Consider the following 23,940-nt stretch of genomic DNA (forward strand, 5'->3'; position numbering starts at 1 on the left):
AATTGATTTGAGAAACAGCTACCATCATATTCGGATGAGGTAAGGTTATGAGTAGAAGATGACATCCAAGACCAAGGGAGGATTGTAAAAGTGTCTGGTGATATCATTTGACCTTTCTAATGCTCCAAGCACTTGCATGCTGTTGATGAATGAGGTACTCAAACCTTTCATTAGAAAATTTGTTATTGTGCACTTTGATGACATTCTTGTGTATAGCAAAGGTTGAGGCGAGCATGTAAAGCACTTTAAGGCAGTGTTTGAGGTTTTGAGGAGTGATGGAGGCATCGTAGAAGCATCGAGCCATCAAGGAGATTCGCTCCACATTCCAGTTGGACCAATTACGAAAAGCAGAGCTAAGAAGATGCAATAGGCCTTAGTTGGGCTCATGGAGGGCTTAGAGAATAAAACTAGCTAACTCAAGGACGATTGGATGCTTGAAGGAGCCAACCGAGAGGTCAACTTGATTCAGGCCCAAGCTTATGCGCAAACAGACTTTAAATAGCCATAACTTTTGATCTGAGAGGAGTTACAGGGCCTGTAATATATCATCGCGAAGCTCGTTTTGAGCTCTATAACAACAACTAGCTTCACTGGTTGCACCCAATTTGGAGGCCCAATTGTATCTGTTTTAGTCTGTATTATGCAATTTTAGTTTACCCAAATTTAGGATTTTTGGTTTTTACGATTTTAATCTTGTTTGTGACCAGGCTAGACTTTATTGAGCCCAATTGACATATTTTCTTTTAATTTAATTAGTGTTTTGGGTAGTTATTTAGGTAATGGGCTTGGGAAGTTTGAAAGTCCATTGGGTTATGGGTAGTTTAGGGTTAAGTTGGCATTGTACTATATAAACTCACATTTTCATGATGAATGGATCTTTTGCCCGACTTGCATAACTTTGCTCACTCTTGAACTATCAAACCTTTGAACTTATCAAGATTTGGTCTTGTGGCATTCACCATTATGATTATAAGGTTCGTTTGATTCCATATCGATTTAGGTCAAGGGTTATTCAGTGATGAAACCGATTCAGTCCTGGGAAAAATATCTTCTTGGGCATTGGGTTTTGCATCAAATCGTCAAGGTTTGCGTCAGTTGGTATCAAAGCCGAGTCAAATCAGGTTCCGTGTCTATCTTTTCTTGTGTTTGTGATTTGGGGTTCCTTTTTCTTAAATAGTCATGCATCTTAAAAATCTTTGAGTGTGTTCTTGATTTTGTTTTCTTTGTGAGTCTTAGTTCTTTATTTCCTTGCTTTGTGGTCTAACGTTTTGGTGTCTTTCTATCTGTGAAATTCTTGATTTCTTGTGGAACCCTAGTGTAGTCGAATTCTAGGTTGTGTGAGTGTCTAATTTGTCTTCTTGATTGATCTAAAAAAAAAAGAAAAAAAAACTTGTTTAAGGCTGAAATTAATTTAAGTTAGGGGTGGAGTGATCTTTTGATCTAGATTCAAACAAACTTGTGGGGAGTCAATTTTGGTTAGTTTTTTTCTCGAATTCTTGGGGAACATCTTGTTGTTGTCAAAATTGAAAGGTAGTTCTTCATTGAAATTATTGTTGAATTCATCAAACCCTTGAAAGATTCTTGTTTAAAAAAAAAACCCTTTGAATTTAGGAATTCTGAAATTAGGGAGAATAATCTTGGATGAGGATTGCCTTTGTTTCCTTTAACCTTTAGGGAAAAAAAACCTTGTAATTGCTTAAATTGGGAGATTGAGTTCTTGATTGTCTTTAAAATCTTAGATTTTCCTTGAAAATTTTGGTACTCCTAAATTGGGAGATTAGGCCTTAATTATTTCCTTAATTGCTTTGAATTTCTTAAGAGAGAATTTTGTGAGATCTAAGGAATTTAATTTTTTTTTCTTTCTTTTCTTATTTTAGCCAAGTAAAATAAAAAAGAAAACAAATGCAGTAAAAAAAAAGATCAGAAAAAAAAGAGCAAAAAAAAAAAGGAAAAAAGTGCAAAAAGAAAAAGGGGAGAGATCAAGGAGAAAGTTGGCACGCTTACCTTCTTTGAATTTGATTTTCTTTATTCTTGTTATCTCTTTTGAATTTCCTTTCCTTTGATTATTCATTCTTGTAGTTGTGTTCATTTTTTTTTCCGATTCTGAAAATTCTCCTTATTCTTGAATCTTAGCTTTTTTTTTTTAGTAATAGGTAATCGTAACATAACCTAGGTTGACTGGTAGTCGTTTGTCATAAGTACAGTTATGATTTGTTTTTATAAAAAAAAAGTTCCAAATTATAGAGTGTGTGAGAACATTAGAGTGCAAACACGTGAGGGATTGTGCGAGGATTATTGTTTACAGACACACTTGTTTTTTGAAATTATAACATGGCGGAATTAAAAAACCCCAATGTTATAGAAGATTCGGGTAAAATCGAGGCTTTTACAATGCAAGAGATCCAACAACAGTTTGAGCGACTTTTTAATATAATGGGGAGTGTTAATGATAGGTTGGATAGATTAGAGCAACAATAGAGTGATAGAGGGGGAAGTAGTACAACTAAGGGTAGGAGAAAAGCACCAGTGGTGAGGGGATGAGGATAGGATAGTTACCGACAATGAGCATGATAAAATAAGTGATAGGCTGGATAATATAAGGAGTAAGGGAGGACATTGCAGTCATAGAAACAGTATGTATAAAGAGAGTAGGCAGAGTGATAGTAACCTTAGTAGCATTAAGATGAAAGTTCCACCATTTTAGGGTAGAAACGATCCGAAGGCATACCTAGATTGGGAGCAAAAGGTAGATCAGGTTTTTAACATACATAGGTATTCTAAGGAGAAAAAGGTGAAGTTGGCTGCTGTAGAATTTACTGATTATGCTAGTATTTGGTGGGACCATTTGCAAAAAAATAGACTAGGAACTTGGCTAGACCTATAGATACTTGGGATGATATGAAGAGTGTAATGAGGCAGCGTTTTGTTCATAGTCACTACCATAAGGATTTACTTCAGAAGTTACAGGGGCTTAGGCAAAGGACCAAGAGTGTGGAAGACTATCACAAGGAGATGAAGATATCTATGATTAGGGCTAATGTAGAGGAAGATAGGGAAACCACTATGGCTAGGTTTTTAAATGGGTTGAATAGGGAAATAACAAATGTGATAGAGCTCTAACACTATGTAGAGCTAGAGGATTTGGTCCATATGGCAATGAAGGTAGAGAGACAACTACAACGAAAGGGTAAAAGGGATGTAGGCTCCTATTCTAGTTCTTTGAAGCCGAGTGTGTCAAAAAGAGATGATAAGCCACCTTTTAAGCCAAAGATCGAGTACTCTAAACCTAAGGGGGAGGAGTCTAGTAGAGAGAAGCCTAGTATCAAACCCGAACCATCAAAGAGAAACAGTGAGATAAAATGTTTTAAGTGTTTGGGTAGGGGTCACATAGCTTCCCAATGTCCTAACAAAAAAACCATGGTGTTAAGAGAGGATGGTGAATATAAGATAGAGGAAGAATCTGGTGATGAGTCTATGCCACCATTAGAGGATGCTAGTGATGTAGAGTTGGAGTATGTAGTAGAGGGTGAGGCATTAGTGTCTAGGAGAGCTTTGAGTTTGCAATATAAGGAAGAAAATGAGGAGTAGAGAGAGAATATTTTCCATACTAGATGTCATGTGAAGGGTAAGGTATGCACTTTAATTATAGATAGGGGTAGTTGGATAAACATAGCCAGTACTGAACTTGTAGAAAAACTTAGTTTACCCATAACCAAACACCCTAAGCCTTATAAGCTTCAATGGTAAAATGACTGTGGAGAAATTTGGGTGAATAAACAAGTGGTGGTGGCCTTGTTCATGGGTAGATATCAAGATGAGGTGTTGTGTGATGTAGTACCCATACATGTTGGACACATCTTGTTAGGGAGACCATGGCAATATGATAGAAAGGTAACACATGACAGACTCAAAAATAGGTACGCTTTCATGATGAGCAACAAACTCATCACACTTGTACCATTGTCACCAAAGCAGGTTTATGATGATCATGTAAGGAGAAGAAAGATGAGTGAAGAGAGAAAAGAAAGTGAGAGTGAAAACTAAAAAAAAAGATCATGTGAATAAGAATGAGTGAAGAAAAAGTAAGGCCGAAAAGAGGGGAGAGGAAAAGGAGTGTAAGCAAATCGGCCATGAGAAAAAAAACAAGAGAGAAAACAAGGAGCAAAAAAAGGAGAGTTTTTATGGGAAGATGAATGATGTGAGAACTGCCCTTGTGACTAAACAATATCCATTATTGTTAGTTTACAAGGAAAACTTTTTATCTTTCACTAACTTTGACAATTCTCTTCCTAGTATGTTTGTTTCTCTTTTACAGGAGTTTGAAGACATATTCCTTGAGGAGATTCCTGATGGACTACCTTTAATTCATGGGATCAAGCACCGGATCAACTTCATACCTGGAGCGACAAAACCCAACTGACCAGCCTATAGAAGTAATCCCAAGAAGACAAAGGAGCTTTGAAAGCAAGTGGAGGAGTTGATGAAGAAGGGATACGTGAGAGAGAGCATGAGTCCGTGTGTCGTACCAGTGATTCTAGTGCCTAAGAAGGATGGGACTTGGAGAATGCGCGTTGACTATAGAGCCATCAATAAAATCATTGTAAAGTATCGCTATCTCATACCTAGGTTAGATGATATGCTTGATGAGTTGCATAGATCATGTATCTTTTTGAAAATTGATTTGAAAAATGGGTATCATCAGATTAGGATAAAAGAGGGTGATGAATGGAAAACTGCATTTAAAACTAAGCATGGATTATATGAATGGTTGGTAATGCCATTTGGGCTTACTAACGCGCCTAGTACGTTTATGAGATTAATGAACCATGTTTTGAGTGCATTTATAGGCAAGTTTGTAGTCGTCTATTTTGATGATATTCTCATTTATAGTCGTAGTTTAGATGAACATATAGGACATATACGTGATGTTTTGTTAGTACTTAAGAAAGAGAGGTTTTTTGGTAATCTTAAGAAATGTTCCTTTTGCACTGACCAAGTTGTGTTCCTAGGATTTGTGGTTTCATTTAAGGGTATTAAGGTAGATGAGGAGAAGGTTAAGGCTATCCAAGATTGGCCAACGCCTACTTCTGTGACCGAGGTTAGGAGTTTCCACTATTTAGCTAGTTTTTATAGGAGATTTGTGCGAGACTTTAGTACACTAGCGACACCACTAACCGAAGTTATTAAAAAGAATGTAGGATTTAGGTGGGGTAAGGAACAAGAGCGTGCATTTGCATTAATTAAGGATAAGTTAAGTTTTGTACCTTTACTTGCTTTACTTGATTTTTCTAAACCATTTAAGCTTGAGTGTGATGCTTCAGGTATAGGTATTGGAGCTGTTTTGATGCAAGAAAATAGGCCTATAGCATATTTTAGTGAGAAGCTCAACAGACCCGCTTTAAAGTACCCTAATTATGACAGAGTTGTACGCATTGGTGAGAGCGTTTGAGACGTGGAAACATTACCTTTGGCCACGCGAGTTTGTCATTAGGATAGATCATGAGTCCCTAAAACATTTAAAGGGACAAGGTAAGTTAAACAAGAGACATGCAAGGTGAGTCGAATACATCAAAACTTTTTCTTGTGTTATTCATTACAAACAAGGAAAATGTTGTGGTAGATGTGTTATCTCACAAGTATACTCTAATCTCGACTTTAGATACTAAGTTACTTGGTTTTGAGTATATAAAGGATTTGTATGTGAATGATTCTAACTTTTCCAGTATTTATGAAGCTTGTGAAAAAACTGCATTTGGTAAGGCATGATGGTTATTTATTTTGAGAAAATAGATTGTGTGTGCCTATGTGTTCCTTGCGTGAATTGCTTGTGAGGGAAACCCATAGAGGTGGATTAATGGGTCATTTGGGTATAGCTAAGACTTTAGATGTACTACAAGAGCATTTCTTTTGGCCACATATGAAACGAGATGTAGAGCACATTTGTGCTCGTTGCATTAAGTGTAAACAGGCCAAGTCTAGAGTCTTACCCCATGGTTTATATACACCTTTACCTATTCCTACTGTACCTTGGGAGGATATCTCTATGGACTTTGTTTTAGGGTTACCTAGGTCTAGGAAGGGTAGTGATTCGGTTTTTGTCGTAGTTGAGAGGTTTTCAAAGATGGCACACTTTATTCCATGTCATAAAACTAATGATGCAACTTACATTGCTGATTTGTTTTTCAGGGAGATCATGCATTTGCATAGAGTTCCAAGGAGTATTGTATCTGATCATGATATAAAGTTCTTAAGCTACTTCTAGAAGGTGTTATGGGGTAAGTTAGGTACTAAACTATTATTTTCTACAACATGTCACCCACAGATGGATGGACAAACAGAGGTAGTCAACAGAACTTTATCTCAGTTATTACATGTTATATTAGAAAAGAACTTGAGAACTTGGGAGGATAGCTTGCCACATGTAGAATTTGCATATAATAGGGTTGTGCATACATCCATTGGTTATCCACCTTTTGAAGTTGTTTATGGTTTTAATCCACTCACACCTTTGGATTTGTTACCTTTACCAGTTTCGACGGTAAAAGGAAGGTAGAGTTAGTTCGATAGCTTTATGAGAAAGTTAGGCAAAATATTGAGAGGATAACTTAACAATATGCCAAACAAGCTAACAAAGGAAGGCACAAGGTGGTTTTCCAACCTGGTGAATGGGTTTGGGAGCACATGCAGAAGGAATGATTTCCATCCCAACACAAAACAAAGTCACATCCGAGGGGTGATGGTCCATTTCAAGTACTCGAGCAAATAAATGATAATGGCTACAGATTGGATCTTCCAGGTGAGTATAATATAAGTGCTACTTTTAATGTTTCTGACCTATCTCCTTTTGATGATGCAGATTTGAGGACAAATCCTTCTCAAGAGGGAGGGAATGAATGAGGCATCATAGAAGCATCGAGCCATCAAGGAGATCTGCTACATATTCCAGTTAGGCCAATTACGAGAAGCAGAGCTAAAAAGATGCAACAGGCCTTAGTTGGGCTCGTGGAGGGCTTAGAGAATAAAACCAGCTCACTCAAGGATGATTGGATGCTTGAAGGAGCCAACCGAGAGGTCAACTAGATTCAGGCCCGAGCTTATGCGTAAACAGATTTAAATAGCCATAACTTTTAATCCAGGAAAAGTTACAAGGCTTGTAATATATCAACGTGAAGCTCGTTTCAAGCTTTATAACAAAGCTTCATTGGTTGCACCTAATTTGGAGGCCCAATTAAATCTGTTTCAGTCTGTATTACGCAGTTTTAGTTTACCCAAATTTAGGGTTTTTGGTTTTTATGATTTTATTCTTGTTTGTGACCGGGCTAGACTTTATTGAGCCTAATTGACCTATTTTCTTTTAATTTAATTAGTGTTTTGGGTAGTTATTTAGGTAATGGCCTTGGGAAGTTTGGAAGTCCATTGGGTCATGGGTAGTTTAGGGTTAAGTTGGCATTGTACTATATAAACTCACATTTTCATGATGAATGAATCTTTTGGCTGACTTGCATAATTTTGATTACTCTTGAACTATCAAACCTTTGAACTTATCAAGCTTTGGTCTTATGGCATTCATCATTATGATTCCAAGGTTCGTTTGATTCCATATCGATTTGGGTCAAGAGTCATTCAGTGATGAAACCGATTCAATCCTGGGAAAAATATCTTCTTGGGCATTGGGTCTTGTGTCAAATCATCAAGGTTCGCATCAAAAGGCCTATTGAATGATGAGCTTATAGTTGGTGCATATTCATCCAATCATGTAACAAGAAACCAAAGAATCAAAAAAACTGTTTTCACTGTTTATGTGGTATGTGCAGTTCTTTTGTTCTTGCAGTTTAGCCAACCAAATCAACTCCAAACCTAACCAAATTCATTTCATCATAATCACAACACAATGAACTTTCTTTCAAGCTATGGACATACACAATTGGTGTAGAATAATGCAATCAAATTACAAATAGAATGTAATGGCAGAAATGGTAATTATGTTACAACTCTTTGCCATAAGATTGAAAACCCTTAACATGCATGCAATTTGGATTCTAAGGAACACACTAATGAAAACCAAGGCATAAAGGAAAGAGATTCACCAAACTTGGGGTCTTCCACCAAGATGATTGGATAAAGGAAAATGAGGAAAAAGCTTCAATGCTTTAATTCAAGTTTCATTTCAAATGTCAACAAAAAATTACAAATGAAGGCTCACTCCTTTATATAGAAAGCATGAATGGCAATGGCACACTTTGGTCAACAAAATTAATATAAAATCAGCTAAAGTCCCTAATGTATGCCAAGCCATCCATCATAAACTAAACCCATTCCCAAATTAATGAATACAAGACAAAATAGTACACCTTTTTCCTTAAATGTAGGAAACTTGTTTCCTAACTAAGGCAACCATCTTATCTTCTAGTTCAAAACCAACTAAAGGCATTCTTTGAGTTCTTTGGACTTCAAAAAGGAGTCTTGGACGTTTGGGCTAATAGTGGGCTTCAAAAGTTACACTTTTGGATCAATTTGAGCAAACTATTCAGTTGGACCTTGGGTACATGTAATGAGATTATACCCAAAAGTGGTTTTGGGCCAAAAATGAAGAAGGTTGACATCCTTAGGTTGGTGCATTGCTAGAAATTCATGCTCCTTAGCTTATTGTGTGATAAGTAGGCTTGGGGTTGGTTTGGAGGCTGAAAGTGAAGAGGCGGTCAAATATGCATCAATAGTGGAGTCTTTTGCAAGGCAATTGTCTCACATTCAGTGGCTTAAGGAGGGTGATAGAAATACTTCCTATTACTTCAAATGTGTCAATGGTTGTAGGAACATTAATAGAATCTCCATGATCAAGAAGGAAGATGGTTCTTAGGTTTCGGATGGCATGGGTATTAAAGAGGTGTTTGCGTCTCGTTTCAATAACCTTTTCAAGAAGCACTCGGATGAAAATTCTTTTCTTGGTCTTGAGGAATGCATTGGGAGGCAATTAAGTCGTGAGCAAGCTTGTAAATTGATTGAAAAGGTCATCTAAATGAAATTCAAAGATCTATGTTTTGTATGTCCAATAATAAAGTGTCAAGTCTGGATGGTTATGGTCCTATCTTATTTAAGAAAGCTTGGAGCATTGTTGGAAATGATGTTGTGGAGGCTATCAAAAGCTTTTTTAATAATGGAAACCTCCTAAAATAAGTTAATTGCACTTTTATTGCTTTGATCCCCAAGAGCCTGAATCCATCTTCTTGTAATGACTTTAGCCCAATTTCATGTTGTAACACGATTTATAAATGCATCACCAAAATTTTGCCCAATAGGATCAAAGATGTGCTTCCTTCTCTTGTGGATCAAGCTCAAGTCATGTTTGTGGGTGGTCATAGTATTGGAGATAACATCCTTATGTGTCAAGAACTCCTCCACAACCATCATAGAAGGTCGGATAAAGGGAATAATTGCACCATTAAAATTGACTTTTTTTTTTTTGGTAATTAATAATTTTATACCAAAGAGAAAGAATGTACAAATAGCTTATCTAGGACAAAACCCCTAGATTAAGCCTAAGACAAGCATACCTAGGACAAACCCTTAGGTTATGCCAAAAACACCAAGTAACCAATATATATACCCAAATAATGGTAGATAGAGAATCAAAACAACACCACAAATGCAAACCAACTAATAGGAATACAAACTCAAGGGGACCGAACACCACAAAATGCCTACACAAAGATTGAGTAAGGGATACCCCAATTGTTGGCGATGGACTCATTTTCACTAGACTTGTTTACTTTATTCAAGCAAGTCACCCGTACTCTAACACATTCTTTTATAAGCATGGTTACTTTCTCCTTGGGCAGCCCTCCTCGTCCAAAGCAAATGTCATTCCTAACCTTCCAAATGTAGTAGACGGTTGCACCAAAACATAACTTACACACAATGTTCTTGAAGTTGTCTTCCTTCCATTTTCTAGTCAAGTCCTCAATTAAAGAGACCCAAGGTTGAGGATTGAGATGTTTATGACAAAGGTTAAGAACCCCATTCTAGATTTGGGAGCTAAAAGTGCAGCTGAAGAAAAGGTGATCCATGCTTTCTGGTTCCTCATTGCACAAGGGGCACACATTGTGAGAGACAATGCCAATTCTTACTAACTTATCCTTTGTCATAAGTTTGCCTCTTATGCCCAGCCACACAATGAAAGAATGTCTTAGAAAATATCTTTTGAACCAAACAAGGTTGTGCCAAGAAACCTTTTCTCTCATAATTTGAATCACCTCCCAAGCCGATTTGATGGAAAAGATGCCATTGGATTTAGGGGTCCAAATTAGGGAGTCCTCTCCTCCCGTTGGGTAGCAAGGTAGTGATTCCTTTATCTTCAAGAGGTGACACGAAGTAGCCACTGGCCATTTCCACCTATGACCATCAATTACTTCCTTTACTAGTGCATGCTTAGGAATACCCGAATCATAGATAACCCGGGATCTATATTTATCTAGCAAAGGTCCATTGGGGTGCCAATTGTCATGCCAAAGAAAAGAGTTTTCTCCATTGCCAATGATCTTCTTGAACTTAGTCTTCATTAGTTCCCTTAGACCTAAAATCTTTCTCCAAACCCAAGAACTCTCGCCATTAGGTTTTATTTCCCAAAAACATTTACCTCTTAGCTTGTTGACTTTCACCCATTCCACCCAAAGAGAATTACTCTTGTCAAGGAGGATCTTCCACATGTTCTTAATAATGGCAGCTTTATTCCATGATTTACTCATAATACGTAAGCCACCCTCCACTTTAGAAACACATACCTCATCCCAAGCAACTTTGGCTTTTTTACCATCCATAGATGCACCACTCCAAAGAAACGTCCTTAGAATTTCGTCAATCTCCTTATGGACACTTGATGGGAGAATAAAGATAGAAGACCAATACACTTGAATGCTAAAAAGTATTGCCTTTATAAGAATAAGTCTGCCCGCATAGGATAAGAACTTGCTACGCCATGAGGTAATTCTCCCAACAATCTTGTGAATGAGTGGCTTGCAATCACAACTTTTGAGTTTTGAGGAAGTGATTGGTACACCTAGATATTTGAATGGCAATTCCCCACCTCCATATTGATAGTTGCCGAGAGATTAAGCTTCTCCTCTTGGGATAATCCGGAAAGGAAGATGTCGCTTTTAGCACAATTCATTTGAAGTCTGGACCATTTATGGAAGAGGATAAGAGAGTTTTTCATAAGGGAGATAGATTCACTATCCGCCTTACAAAACAAGATAAGATCTTCGGCACAACATAAGTAAGTTATATTGTTCTTCTTACATTTCCAATGATGGCCAAAGAAGGGGTTGTTCTTGAGTTCCCTAAGCAATCAGGAAAGAATCTCCATCGCAATGACAAAAAGATAAGGGGAAATAGGGTCCCCTTGTCTTAGACCATGAGAGCTCTTGAAGAAACCTACTAATTCAACATTAATCCCCAAGGAGAACGAAGGGGACGTGATACAACTTTTAATCCAGCCAATGAATTTGTCCGGAATGCCTATAGTATCAAGGATTGCAAGAATAAACTCCCAATGTACCATGTCATAGGCCTTCATAAGATCTATCTTCATAGCACACTTCTTATCTTTGCTAACTTTGTGATAGTTGTGCATAAGGTCTTGACACAGCATAATGTTTTCACCAATGTTCCATCCACCCACAAAAGCTCATTAGGCTTTATCAATGAAGTTAGGGAGGATGTCTTTGAGGCGGTTGGCAAGAATTTTGGAGATACATTTGTAAATTGTATTGCAGCATGCTATAGGCCTATAGTCCTTGCAGCATGCTATAGGCCTATAGTCCTTGCAAAAAAATATGCACCATAACCATCCGGACCGGTAGCTTTATTGTTGTCCATGGCAAAGATTATGGATTTGATTTCATCCTCCTCCACATCCTTGATCATGGTCTCCCTATCTTGAGGCTTCATTTGAAAAGTAACCAGCCTTTTAATCTCTTCAATATTAGGATTACATGAATCCAAGGAGTTGAGTACCTTCTTGAAGTAGCTAACAAATTCCTTCTTTACATCTCCCATGGCACTTACAAAAGTTCCATCTTCAAGGCACACACCATTAATATAATTTCTATTCCTGTGAGCTTTAATGCATTTGAAGAAGTATTTGGTGTTTTGATCCCCTTCTTTGAGCCAATGGACCTTTGTTTTTTGGCAAGCCAAAGATTCTTCTGCCCCACTAAGCCTACTATAATTCTCCAGCCAAACCTTTTCTTCCTTAGCTAAGTCTTCATCAAAAGGGTTATTATGAAGCCTATTCTGAATATCCTCCACCATATCTTTAGCTTCTAACACCTTATCTGAAATTTTCCAAAAGCCATCCCTATTTACCTTCCTTAATTCTCCTTTTAATCTCTTAAGTTTGTTAACAAGATGGAACATAGGGCTGCCACTGAAATCCTCTTTCCAAGCCTCCCTAACAATACTAAGGAAGCTTTCATGTTTCGCCCACATGTTGTATAATTTGAAAGGGACCTTCCTCCTTTCTTCAATACCCCCACAAGTCACAATACATGGAGAGTGATCTGAGATAGAAGGGTTGAGAAAGTTAGCAAAAGAATCTACAAAGGCATCTCTCCAATATTCATTGACAAGTGCTCTATCCAATTTACAAGCTATCCTCCTTTGCCCTTCACTGCAATTACTCCATGTGAGATGGTTCCTCATATACCAAAGGTCATCTAAACTAGCCTCTCTACAACAATTGTTTAAATTGTCACAATACGTATCTCCTCATGAAACCCCTCCAATTTTTTTGTTCGGACCTCTAATCGCATTGAAATCACCCATGATTAGCCAAGGCTTTCTACACATCTGATCTGAGTGCTTAACAATATCCCTCCAAAGACTTTTCCTATCCAATGGTTGATTGAATCCATACACTATGGATATAGCCATATGAGTATTCTCTTTCACTAACCAAGCCTCACCATGAATGAATTGGGGGGTCTTCTCTTTAATGTCTACTCTGATAGTGATGTATTTTCGGCTACCTCTCCAACCCTAGCTTCCAAGTCTCTATCAAATCTCCATTTGGCTCAAGCCACCATTGAGAATGAAGAATTAGCTCCATGCAAGCCCAAAGATTCATTGCTTTTTCCACATTGGCCCAACTTTACTTTTGGGTGCAATCTCATTACTTGCATCCAAGGCCTTAATGAAATGGGAACTTAAATGACTCCAAGAAGCCCACTACAAGCCCACTTGAAGCCCAAGTAGATGAGGCAGCCCTCCATCACTTAAATGGAGCCCAAGATGCCATGAAGCCCATTTAGTTGGATTGCAACTAAATGGGAAGCAAGTAACTTTAGTTGGTGGACATAGTTCCACCTTTTAGGGAAAAGTTGTTCCCTTTTGTTGTTTTCTTCAATTAATATGGTATGGGCATAGTATTGAATGAATGGTTAAGCTTAAATGAAGGGAAAAGCTTCCATGTCAAATTAATGCTCAATTTTTGCCACCACTTGCTCTTGTATATGAAAGTGGATTTTCACTTGTAAAGGTTAGACTTCTTTGATAATGAAATATTCAAGTAAAGCTTTGTAGCTTTTCTTTAGTTGCTTTTTCCTTTATCCAATTCATCTTGGAGGAAGAATTGGTGGTGGAAGACCCCAAGGTTGGTGAAAATTTCCTTTATGCCTTGGTTAACTTTCTTGTTACCCTTGAAATCCAAAGTGTGAATGTGTGTTGTATGCCCGGATACTGTTCGCAGTATGTAATTTGCCATTTTCAGATTTTGCCATCAAACTTTGAAACAAGTTTTGAATGCCTTGTTGATTGAGTTGATTGCTATAATATACCATTACAAAGCTCTTTGAATACCCTTTCCAATGATCTATCCTTTGCATGTTTTGGAGGTCATTTGATTGGTTAAATTGGAAGATAAAGTGCTGCTGTGCCATATGAGCATTAATTTCCAGATTTGAGTTTGTGAATTGTTGCATTGCCTTGATGGATATGCACCATTTGGTATCAGAGCCTAGGTTGTTTGTGTGATTTGTTGACTGATTTCTATCTCCCGGAGCTACTGTTCACCTCCCAGAATTTACTATTCACTACAAAATTACTGTTCACAGAACCTTAATTTGCCTTAAACACAAACCTTCCTTAACCTAAACACTTACCAATACTCACCCCAACCCTTAAACACTTATAACCATTAACCTTTACCTACTAGCCACTACCACAAATGTCCCATAAAAGAACTTCATCCTCATCCTCCTCACCTCCTCATCCTTGGGAATTTGCTCACATGGCATTAAAAGAAGAGGTCAAGGGAGAACTTAAGGCCATTAAGGACCAAATGAATCAAATGATGCAAATGATGAGAGACTTGACCCTCACTCAAAGTAAGGTACCCTTATCACAGCCCCAAACTTCAACACAAAGCCAAATACCCCCTCCTCCACCTCACCCAACCCAATTACAACAACCAAGAAGACATATTAGACCTTCCCCTCCTCCTCCTAGACATCATAGGGAGGAATTGATGCTTCATGATTATTCAAGTGAGGAAGAACAAGAGAGGCCACCTAGGAGAGAAAAGGATGATGATAGGGGTTTAAGGATTGAAATTCTGGAATTCGAACGGAGCATGAGTCCAGATGATTTTGTTGATTGGTTACATGCTATTGAGAGAGTTTTTGAATATAAAGGCTATTTGGATGAGAAGAAATGTAAACTTGTCATCTTGAAATTCAAGGATTATGCATCCTTGTGGTGGGAAAATCTTAAGAAGCAAAGGGAAAGGGATGGTAAAGAGAGAGTGAGATCTAAGGAGAAACTAAAGAAGCTTATGAAGAGAAGATTCCTTCCAGACAACCATAAACAAGATCTTTACCTCAAGCTACACACCCTTAAGCAAGGAAGTGATGGAGTAGAGCATTACATAAGGGAGTTTGAGAAGCTATTAATGAGAAGTGAGCTGCCAGAAGTGAAAGAGCAAACCATTGCAAGATTCATTTGTGGTTTAAACCAAGACATTGCTCATATGGTAGAATTGCAACCATATTGCACCTTTGAAGATGTTTGTAAGTTGGCTATTAGGGTGGAGAAGCAAAAGAAGGCCATGAAGTCTACGGTTGTCAGGCCATTTACCAAGAGGACTTCATTCTACAAAAGTCCTCCTTTCAACAAGGGAACCACCTTTCAAAAGGGTTCCCCATCCAACTATAAGGCTGCCGAAATCACTTCCAAGGAGAAAGGGAAAGAAAAGGTGGTAGAACCTAGCAAGAACAAACCAATTATGGGAAGACTTGATCTCTCCAATAAAAAATGCTTCAAATGCCAAGGCTATGGACACTTCCAAGCCGAATGCCCAAATAGAAGGACTTTGTCATTGATGGAGATTCAAGCTATTGAAGAATCTCTTCAAGAAGATGAAGAAAATGTAGATTATGGCCATGAAGATGGAGCTGCCAAAGAAGAAGAAGAGGAGGTCATGCAAAGGGCTGATGAAGGAGAGATGTTAGTGATTAGAAGAGCATTGCATTTCAAGTCCTTTCCACATAAAGAACAAAGGCTCCAAATTTTCCAATCAAGATGCACCATTGGAGGCAAGGTGTGTTCTTTGATTATAGATAGTGGAAGTTGTGCAAATGTGGCTTCATCTACATTAGTGGAGAAACTTGGATTGTCTATCATACCTCATCCTCAACCATATAAGCTCCAATGGTTGAGCAATGGGACCAGCCTCCAAGTAGCCAAACAAGTACTTGTTTCCTTCTCCATTGGCAAACATTACCAAGATGAGATTGTGTGTGATGTAGTTCCCATGGATCCATGCCATTTGTTGCTAGGGAGACCTTGGCAATTTGATAGAGAAGTAACTCATAATGGTAAAAAGAACACTTATTCCTTCAAATTCAAGGGGAAGACCATTACTTTGCTACCTCTTAGTCCCCAAGAAGCTAACAAGGCTATCAAAGGGAAAGAAGCTAAAAAGGAGAGTATGTATATGAATGGGCAGCAAGTAGAAAGGGCTCTTTTGAGTTTGCAACCTGTCTTTGCATTACTTATACTTGAAGGGGAGCTCAAACATGAGAAGAAAGAAGCCCATCCCTTAGTTCAATCTCTCTTGGCTGAATTTGAAGATGTGTTCCCACTAAAGCTTCCATCCGGCCTCCCTCCTATATAAGAGGCATTGAGCATCAAATTGACTTGGTTCCGGGTGCACCATTGCCTCATAAGCCAGCCTATAGATGCAATCCCATGGAGACTAAAGAGTTGCAAAGGCAAGTGGAAGAATTGATTGAAAAAGGCTTTGTAAAGCCTAGCATGAGTCTATGTTCCGTTCCAGCCCTACTTGTTCCTAAGAAAGATGGCTCATATAGGATGTGTATGGATAGTAGAGCCATTAACAATATAACCATCAAGTATAGGTATCCCATCCCTAGACTTGATGACATGCTTGATGAGTTACATGGTGCTTGTGTCTTCTCCAAAATTGATCTAAGGAGTGGCTACCATCAAATAAGGATGAAAGAAGGAGATGAATGGAAGACAACCTTCAAGACTAAGGGAGGCTGATATGAATGGTTGGTTATGCCCTTTGGCCTTTCAAATGCTCCAAGCACTTTCATGAGGCTTATGAATGAGGTACTCAAACCTTACGTTGATGCATTTGTTGTTGTTTATTTTGATGACATATATATATAGCAAAACTCTTGATGATTATGTCTTGCATTTGAGAAGTGTTTTTGATGTGTTGAGGAAAAATAAGTTATATGCAAAAGAAGAGAAGTGTGAATTATTTGTAGACCAAGTTGTGTTCCTTGGATATGTAGTTTCTAAAGATGGCATTCAAGTAGATCAATCCAAGGTAGATGCCATTAAAACTTGGCCCCAACCAAAGACTCTCACTGAAGTTAGGAGCTTCCACGGCCTTGCTTCTTTTTATAGACATTTTGTGCCTAATTTTAGCACTGTCATGGCTCCCATCACTGAATGTATGAACAAAAAAGGGTTTGGATGATCCACGGCAGCCTCCAAAGCATTTGAAGAGGTTAAAAAGAAGTTATGTGAAGCCCCCATACTTGCTCTACCTGATTTTGATAAGGTATTTGAAGTGGAATGTGATGCAAGTGTAGTTGGCATTGGGGCAGTCCTAACTCAAGCCAAAAGGCCCATTGCATACTTTAGTGAGAAGCTCAATGAGTCCAAGAGAAGATACTCCACCTATGACAAAGAATTCTATGCAATTGTTAGAGCCCTTGATCATTGGAGTCATTACCTAAGGCCTAAACAATTTGTGCTTCATTCCGATCACCAAGCCTTGAAGTTTCTTAGTAGCCAACATAAGATAAGTTCAAGGCATGCTAAATGGGTGGAATTCCTCCAGTCTTTCTCCTTTGTTTCAGCATATAAACAAGGTTCTTCCAATGTAGTTGCCGATGCTTTTTCAAGAAGGCATTACTTGTTATCCATTCTTGATGCAAGAGTTCTAGGTTTCCAGCTTATGAGACAATATTACAATGAAGATGATAAGCTTTGGGAGATCATGAAGAAGTGTTCTAGAGGGGCATATGAAGACTATTCTGTACACGATGGTTTTCTTTTCAAAGGAGCTAAATTATGCATCCCTAAGAGCTCTTTTAGGGAACTTCTCATTAGGGAGACACATGGTGGTGGATTAGCAGGTCATTTTGGCATAAATAAGACCTTAGACATGCTTAAAGAGCATTTCTATTGGCCTAAGATGGTGAGTGACGTCCAAGCCATTATTGCAAGGTGTGGCACATGTCAAAGGTCCAAGTCTCATTTCAAACCTGGTCCTTACATGCCTTTACCTATTCCAGAGTGGCCATGGGAGGATCTTAGCATGGATTTTATTGTGGCTCTTCCAAGAACTCAAAGGGGAAAGGATGCTATAATGGTGGTAGTAGATAGATTCTCTAAAATGGCCCACTTCATCCCTTGTTCTAGGACTGAAGATGCTAGCAAGGTGGTTGAATTGTTCTTCAAGGAAGTGGTGAAGCTACATGGAATTCCAAGAACCATAGTTTCGGATTGAGACACCAAGTTCTTGAGCCACTTTTGGAGGACATTATGGAGCAAAATGGGAACCAAACTCATGTTTAGCACCTCTCATCACCCTCAAACCGATGGTCAAACCGAAGTAACTAATAGGACTTTGGGAACAATCTTGAGGACTTTGGTTAACAAGCACTTAAGGGATTGGGACTTGAAGATTGCTCAAGCTGAATTTTCCTACAATAGGAGTCCAAGTGCAACAACCGATCACTCTCCGTTTGAGGTAGTCTATGGCCTTAATCCCTTAACTCCTTTGGATCTAACTTCCTTACCTCTTGATGTGCAAGTTCACAAGGATGCCAAGGAGAAAGCTGCTGCCATGAAGAAGCTCCATGAAACCATCAACTTTCAAATCATGAAGGCCAATGAAGCTCACAAGAGGAAGATCAACAAGCATAGGAAGCCATCCATTTTCAAACCGGGTGACTTGGTTTAGGTGCATTTAAGAAAAGAGAGATTTCCAAGCAAAAGGAGGAGTAAGCTAGCTCCAAGGGTTGATGGACCATTTGAAGTGCTTGAGAGGGTGAATGACAATGCATACAAGGTGAATCTTCTAGATGAAATGGGAGGAGTCTCGGCCACCCTCAACATTGGAGATCTTTCACCATACATGGAGGATAGCCATCTTGAGGACTTAAGGGCAAGTCCTTCCCAACCCAGGGGGGATGATGTATTTTCGGCTACCTCTCCAACCCTAGCTTCCAAGTCTCTATTAAATCTCCATTTGGCTCAAGCCACCATTGAGAATGAAGAATTAGCTCCATGCAAGCCCAAAGATTCATTGCTTTTTCCACATTGGCCCAACTTTACTTTTGGGTGCAATCTCATTACTTGCATCCAAGGCCTTAATGAAATGGGAACTTAAATGAGTCTAAGAAGCCCACTACAAGCCCACTTGAAGCCCAAGTAGATGAGGCAGCCCTCCATCACTTAAATGGAGCCCAAGATGCCATGAAGCCCATTTAGTTGGATTGCAACTAAATGGGAAGCAAGTAACTTTAGTTGGTGGGCATAGTTCCACCTTTTAGGGAAAAGTTGTTCCCTTTTGTTGTTTTCTTCAATTAATATGGTATGGGCTGAGTATTGAATGAATGGTTAAGCTTAAATGAAGGGAAAAGCTTCCATGTCAAATTAATGCTCAATTTTTGCCACCACTTGCTCTTGTATATGAAAGTGGATTTTCACTTGTAAAGGTTAGACTTCTTTGATAATGAAATATTCAAGTAAAGCTTTGTAGCTTTTCTTTAGTTGCTTTTTCCTTTATCCAACTCATCTTGGAGGAAGAATTGGTGGTGGAAGACCCCAAGGTTGGTGGAAATTTCCTTTATGCCTTGGTTAACTTTCTTGTTACCCTTGAAATCCAAAGTGTGAATGTGTGTTGTATGCCCGGATACTGTTCACAGTATGTAATTTTGCCATTTTCAGATTTTTTTTTGGTAAGTAATTAATGATTTTTATACCAAAGACAAAATGTACATATTGGTTTATCTAGGACAATGTCCCTAGATTAAACCTAACACAAGCATACCTAGGACATGCCCCTAGGTTATGCCAACAATCATGCATGTAACACAAGAGTACAAACAAGAAGCAAATAGGCTCAAGCTAAGTACAACCGAAAACTCAAAGCTACGGATAAGGAGAGCAAACAACCAAAACTACAAGCCATACGAAATCACATAAGCATAAAACTAGCTATAAGAAAACAAGACAATACAATTCCAATATCCGAAAATCAGCAAGTTAACAAAATATGGATCTCGGCAAGTCCCATATCAATGCAATGGAGTCATTTACGGAAGATCTTTGAATGTTTGATAAGGACAATGTTCTAGCTTTCACACAATCCTTGATGGCGGCAATGATCCTTTCTTGCGGAGATTTGTTCCTACCAAAGTATACATTGTTGCGTTCAACCCATATGTAGTATAAAGTGGCACCAAAGCAAAGCTTACAAATGATGTGTAGAAGTTTATCTCCCTTCCATTTGTCAGCATAGTAGAGAACAAGAGTGCCCCAAGGAAGGGGGGGAATATCAAACCAGCAAAGATTAGCAAAATGACTCCAAATGGCGGCAGAATAAGGGCATTTGAAAAAGAGATGATCCATGCTTTCCGGATCCCCATTGCATAGACCACACATATTGCTTGGAATGATGCCGAGGTCATAAAGCTTATCTTTGGTCTTCATACCACCCTTGATCCCCATCCATGCGATGAATGAGTGCCTTGGGAAATGTCTTTTGAACCAAATGATACTATACCATGGCACTTTGGCTTTGGATCCTCTAATGCTATTCCAAGCCGATTTGATGGAGAATAAACCATTGGAGCTTGGTTTCCACCAAAGGATATCATCACCATGAGAAGGAGGAGGAATGATGGTATTTTTTAGTTCCAAAAGAGCTGTGGAATTTGTCAAAGGCCACTTCCATGCTTCTTCTTCAATCACCTCCTTTACTTTACAATACAACGGAAGTCTTGAATCATAAACCACTCTATGGCCATATTTGTCTATGAGAGGGCCTAGAGGGTGCCAATTGTCATACCAAAGGTGAGTATTCTGCCCATTACCTACAATTCTTTTGATTTTTCCCTTGATGCTTTCCCTTAGAGAAAGCAATTTCCTCCAAACCCAAGAACAATTGCTACTTGAATTAATCCCCCAAAAGCTTTTATTTCTCAAGTGATTGTCATTGATCCAATCGGCCCATAAGGAAGTTCCAGCATTTTGAAGGAGCTTCCATATATGCTTCATCATGGCAGCCTTGTTCCAAGATTTGCTTTTCATAATGCCCAGTCCTCCTTCCTCCTTTGGGAGACAAATGTCATCCCAAGCAACTTTTGCCTTCTTGCTACAGGATATGTCTCCACTCCAAAGGAAATTTCTAAGGTAGCTATCAATTACCTTATGCACCTTTGCAGGGAGGATAAATGTAGAAGACCAATATACTTGGATGCTAAAGAGGATAGCCTTGATAAGGATAAGTCTTCCAGCATAAGAAAGGAACTTGCTTTTCCAAGAAGAGATCCTTGCCACAATCTTATCAATAAGGGGTTTGCAATCATCAATCCTTAGTTTTGAAGAGATCATAGGGACACCAAGGTATTTAAAAGGGAGAGAGCCAAAATCAATGCCAAGGATTGATTTTAGGTGTTCCGCTTCAGCATTATTGACTCCCGACAGGTAAATATTGCTCTTGGACAGATTTGATTTAAGCCCGGACCAAGAGTGGAAGCAATCTAATACCTCTTTTATAAGGGATATGGAATAGACATCCGCCCTACAAAAAATCATGAGATCATCCGCAAAACATAAGTGGGTGATATTATTCTTTTTGCACTTCCAATGATGGCTAAACTGAGCATTCTCCTTTAGGTCACTAAGCATGCAAGAGAGCACCTCCATAGCAATGACAAAAAGGTGAGGAGAGAGCGGATCCCCTTGCCTTAGCCCCCTAGTACTTTTGAAGAAGCCCACAAGTTCACCATTTAAGCCCACTGAAAACTTAGGACTAGTGATGCAACTCCTTATCCAAGTTATGAAAGTTTGCGGTATGTCAATGGTATTAAGAGCAGCAAGTAAGAAATCCCAATTCAAAGAGTCATAAGCTTTCATAATATCAATCTTTATGGCACATTTCTTTTCAAGAGTGTCCTTATGGTATCCCTGCATAAGCTCTTGGCATAGAAGGATGTTTTCACCAATGCTACGGCCTCCCACAAAGGCTCCTTGAGCTTTGTTTATGAACTGCGGAAGAAGGACCTTGAGGCGGTTTGCCATGATTTTAGTGATGCATTTGTACATTGTATTGCAGCAAGCAATAGGTCTGAAATCCTTGCAAAAAGTAGGGTTAGCAACTTTAGGAACAAGAGCAAGAATAGTGCAATTTACCTCTTTTAAAAGGTGGCCTGTTTTGAAGAAATGTTTGATGGCCCTTATAATATCATCACCAATGATGTTCCATGCCGACTTGAAAAAACATGCACCATATCCATCCGGACCCGGAGCCTTGTTATTATCCATGGCAAAGATGGTTTCTTTGATTTCCTCCGCTGAAACTTCTTTGATAAGCATTCCTTTTTCCTCATCACCAAGCCGGAATTTGACTACCTTTTTGAGCTGCTCAAGGTTCACATTTGAATGCTCCTTTACATTTAGGAAAGATTTGAAGTGATCTACAAATTCCGCCTTCACCTCCTCCATGCCATAAACAAAGGTGCCATTCTCCCTTTGGATCCCATAGATAGAGTTTCTATTTCTTCTGCCTTTAATGCTTTTGAAGAAATATTTAGTGTTTTGATCACCTTCCTTAAGCCAATGGACTCTTGATTTTTGTCTAGCCAAAGATTCCTCAGCTAAAGAGATGGATCTATAGGATTCTAGACTTATTTTTTCCTCCCTAGCAAGATCCTCATCCAAGGGGTTTATCCGGAGAAGCTCTTGGACATTTTCAAGTTGCTTTCTAGCTTCTAATACTCTTTCGGATATGTGACCAAAATGCTCCTTATTGAACTTCCTTAATTCAATTTTCAGTTTTTTAAGTTTGCTTATCACATTGAACATGGGGCTGCCTTGTGCTTCTTGGTTCCAAACTTCAGCAACAACATTGAGAAAGTTTTCATGGTGAGTCCACATATTGTAGAATTTGAATGGAACTTTCCTACAATCCTCAATGGCACCAATTCTCACCAAACATGGAGAATGATCGGAAATGGAGGGGTTGAAGAATTGAGCCATGGCATTAGGGAATATATCTTTCCAAGAATCATTGATAAGAGCCCTATCAAGTTTGCATGCAATCCTTCTCCCTCCTTCACTACTATTGCTCCAAGTTAGGAGATGACCCATGTACCTTAGATCATCCAATTCAGCATCTCTCATACAATTACTAAGGTCCTCACAGTAGGAATTTCCCCAAGCAGCCCCCCCAATCTTTTCTAGTGGGTGTTTGATAGTGTTGAAATCTCCCATTATGATCCAAGGTGAATTTTGCATCATATGGGCTAGATTTATGAGATTACGCCAAAGAACCTTCCTCTCCATAGGATTATTGCTGCCATAGACTATTGTCAAGCCAATGCTAGAATTCTCCTTTACAAGCTTTACATCACAATGCATATATTGGCTATCTTCCGCAATAACATTAAGTCTAATAGTAGCTTTATTCCAACCAATCAAAATTCTGCCTATAGAACCATTATTCACATTACTACAATGCTCCCAACCTTCCCAAATGCTAGAACACACTCTATTGATATTTGTACTTCGGACTTTTGTTTCAAGGATGGACATAACATCAATCTTATTTTGCAAAATAAATCTACTAACCTCCTTTTGCTTAATAGGAGCATTAAGGCCCCTAATGTTCCAGCAGGCTATATTGGTCATTTGATGGAATTGATGGGGGAAGCACTTCGCTTTTGCTTCATTAATCTCCTCCGTTGAGTTTTGCTAAGAGTATCACCTTTCTCCCTTATGAAATCCACCTCATCAACCATAATTTTGCCTCCAAAGTGACTAATTTCTGGAGATTCACAATGTTCCAGGTCTGAATTACCCTCTTTAGAGAGAATTCCCCCCACCTTTTCCACCTTTGAAGGTTCGGCCACAATTGGTGTCATAGTGCTAGAAGAGGCACCACTAACAGATTCCACTCTATTTGAAGGGCCTAACTCCTCATATGTTTTATCTACCAATGTATTCTCCCCTTCGGTTTGAGTTTCATTAGTCACAATGTTTTCATTGCTTGCTAAGGCAGCAAACTTGTTTTTATTCATAATCCCCATACTATTGACAAGAGTTTCCTTCCCCTCCTTCACATTACTAGGGAACATTAAGTTTAGTCGCCCATTCCCCTTGCTGTTCCTAGCCGTATGC

The 23,940-nt window shown here is 38.8% G+C and overlaps 1 protein-coding gene across 1 annotated transcript; it reads right to left on the bottom strand.

Annotated features, from left to right (window-relative positions):
- Positions 1 to 11,799: 11,799 nt before the first annotated feature.
- On the bottom strand, positions 11,800 to 21,843 carry LOC123224015. The gene is made up of 2 exons (XM_044647497.1): positions 21,509 to 21,843; positions 11,800 to 12,724 (listed from the first exon to the last, which is right to left on the bottom strand). The coding sequence occupies exons 1-2, from the start codon at positions 21,841 to 21,843 to the stop codon at positions 11,800 to 11,802; spliced, it is 1,260 nt and encodes a 419-aa protein (XP_044503432.1).
- Positions 21,844 to 23,940: the final 2,097 nt, after the last annotated feature.

This window comes from Mangifera indica, chromosome 8 (assembly GCF_011075055.1).
Source record: "Mangifera indica cultivar Alphonso chromosome 8, CATAS_Mindica_2.1, whole genome shotgun sequence".
NCBI classification, from domain to species: Eukaryota; Viridiplantae; Streptophyta; class Magnoliopsida; order Sapindales; family Anacardiaceae; genus Mangifera; species Mangifera indica.

Excerpts from the sequence above, each read along its gene's own strand:
- LOC123224015 (XM_044647497.1), bottom strand. The coding sequence starts at position 21,843 with ATGGCAAACCGCCTCAAGGTCCTTCTTCCGCAGTTCATAAACAAAGCT. Across the intron at positions 12,725-21,508 it reads AAAAGTACTAGGGGGCTAAG|AGAGGCTAGTTTAGATGACC; the intron begins GCAAGGGGATCC and ends CAATTGTTGTAG.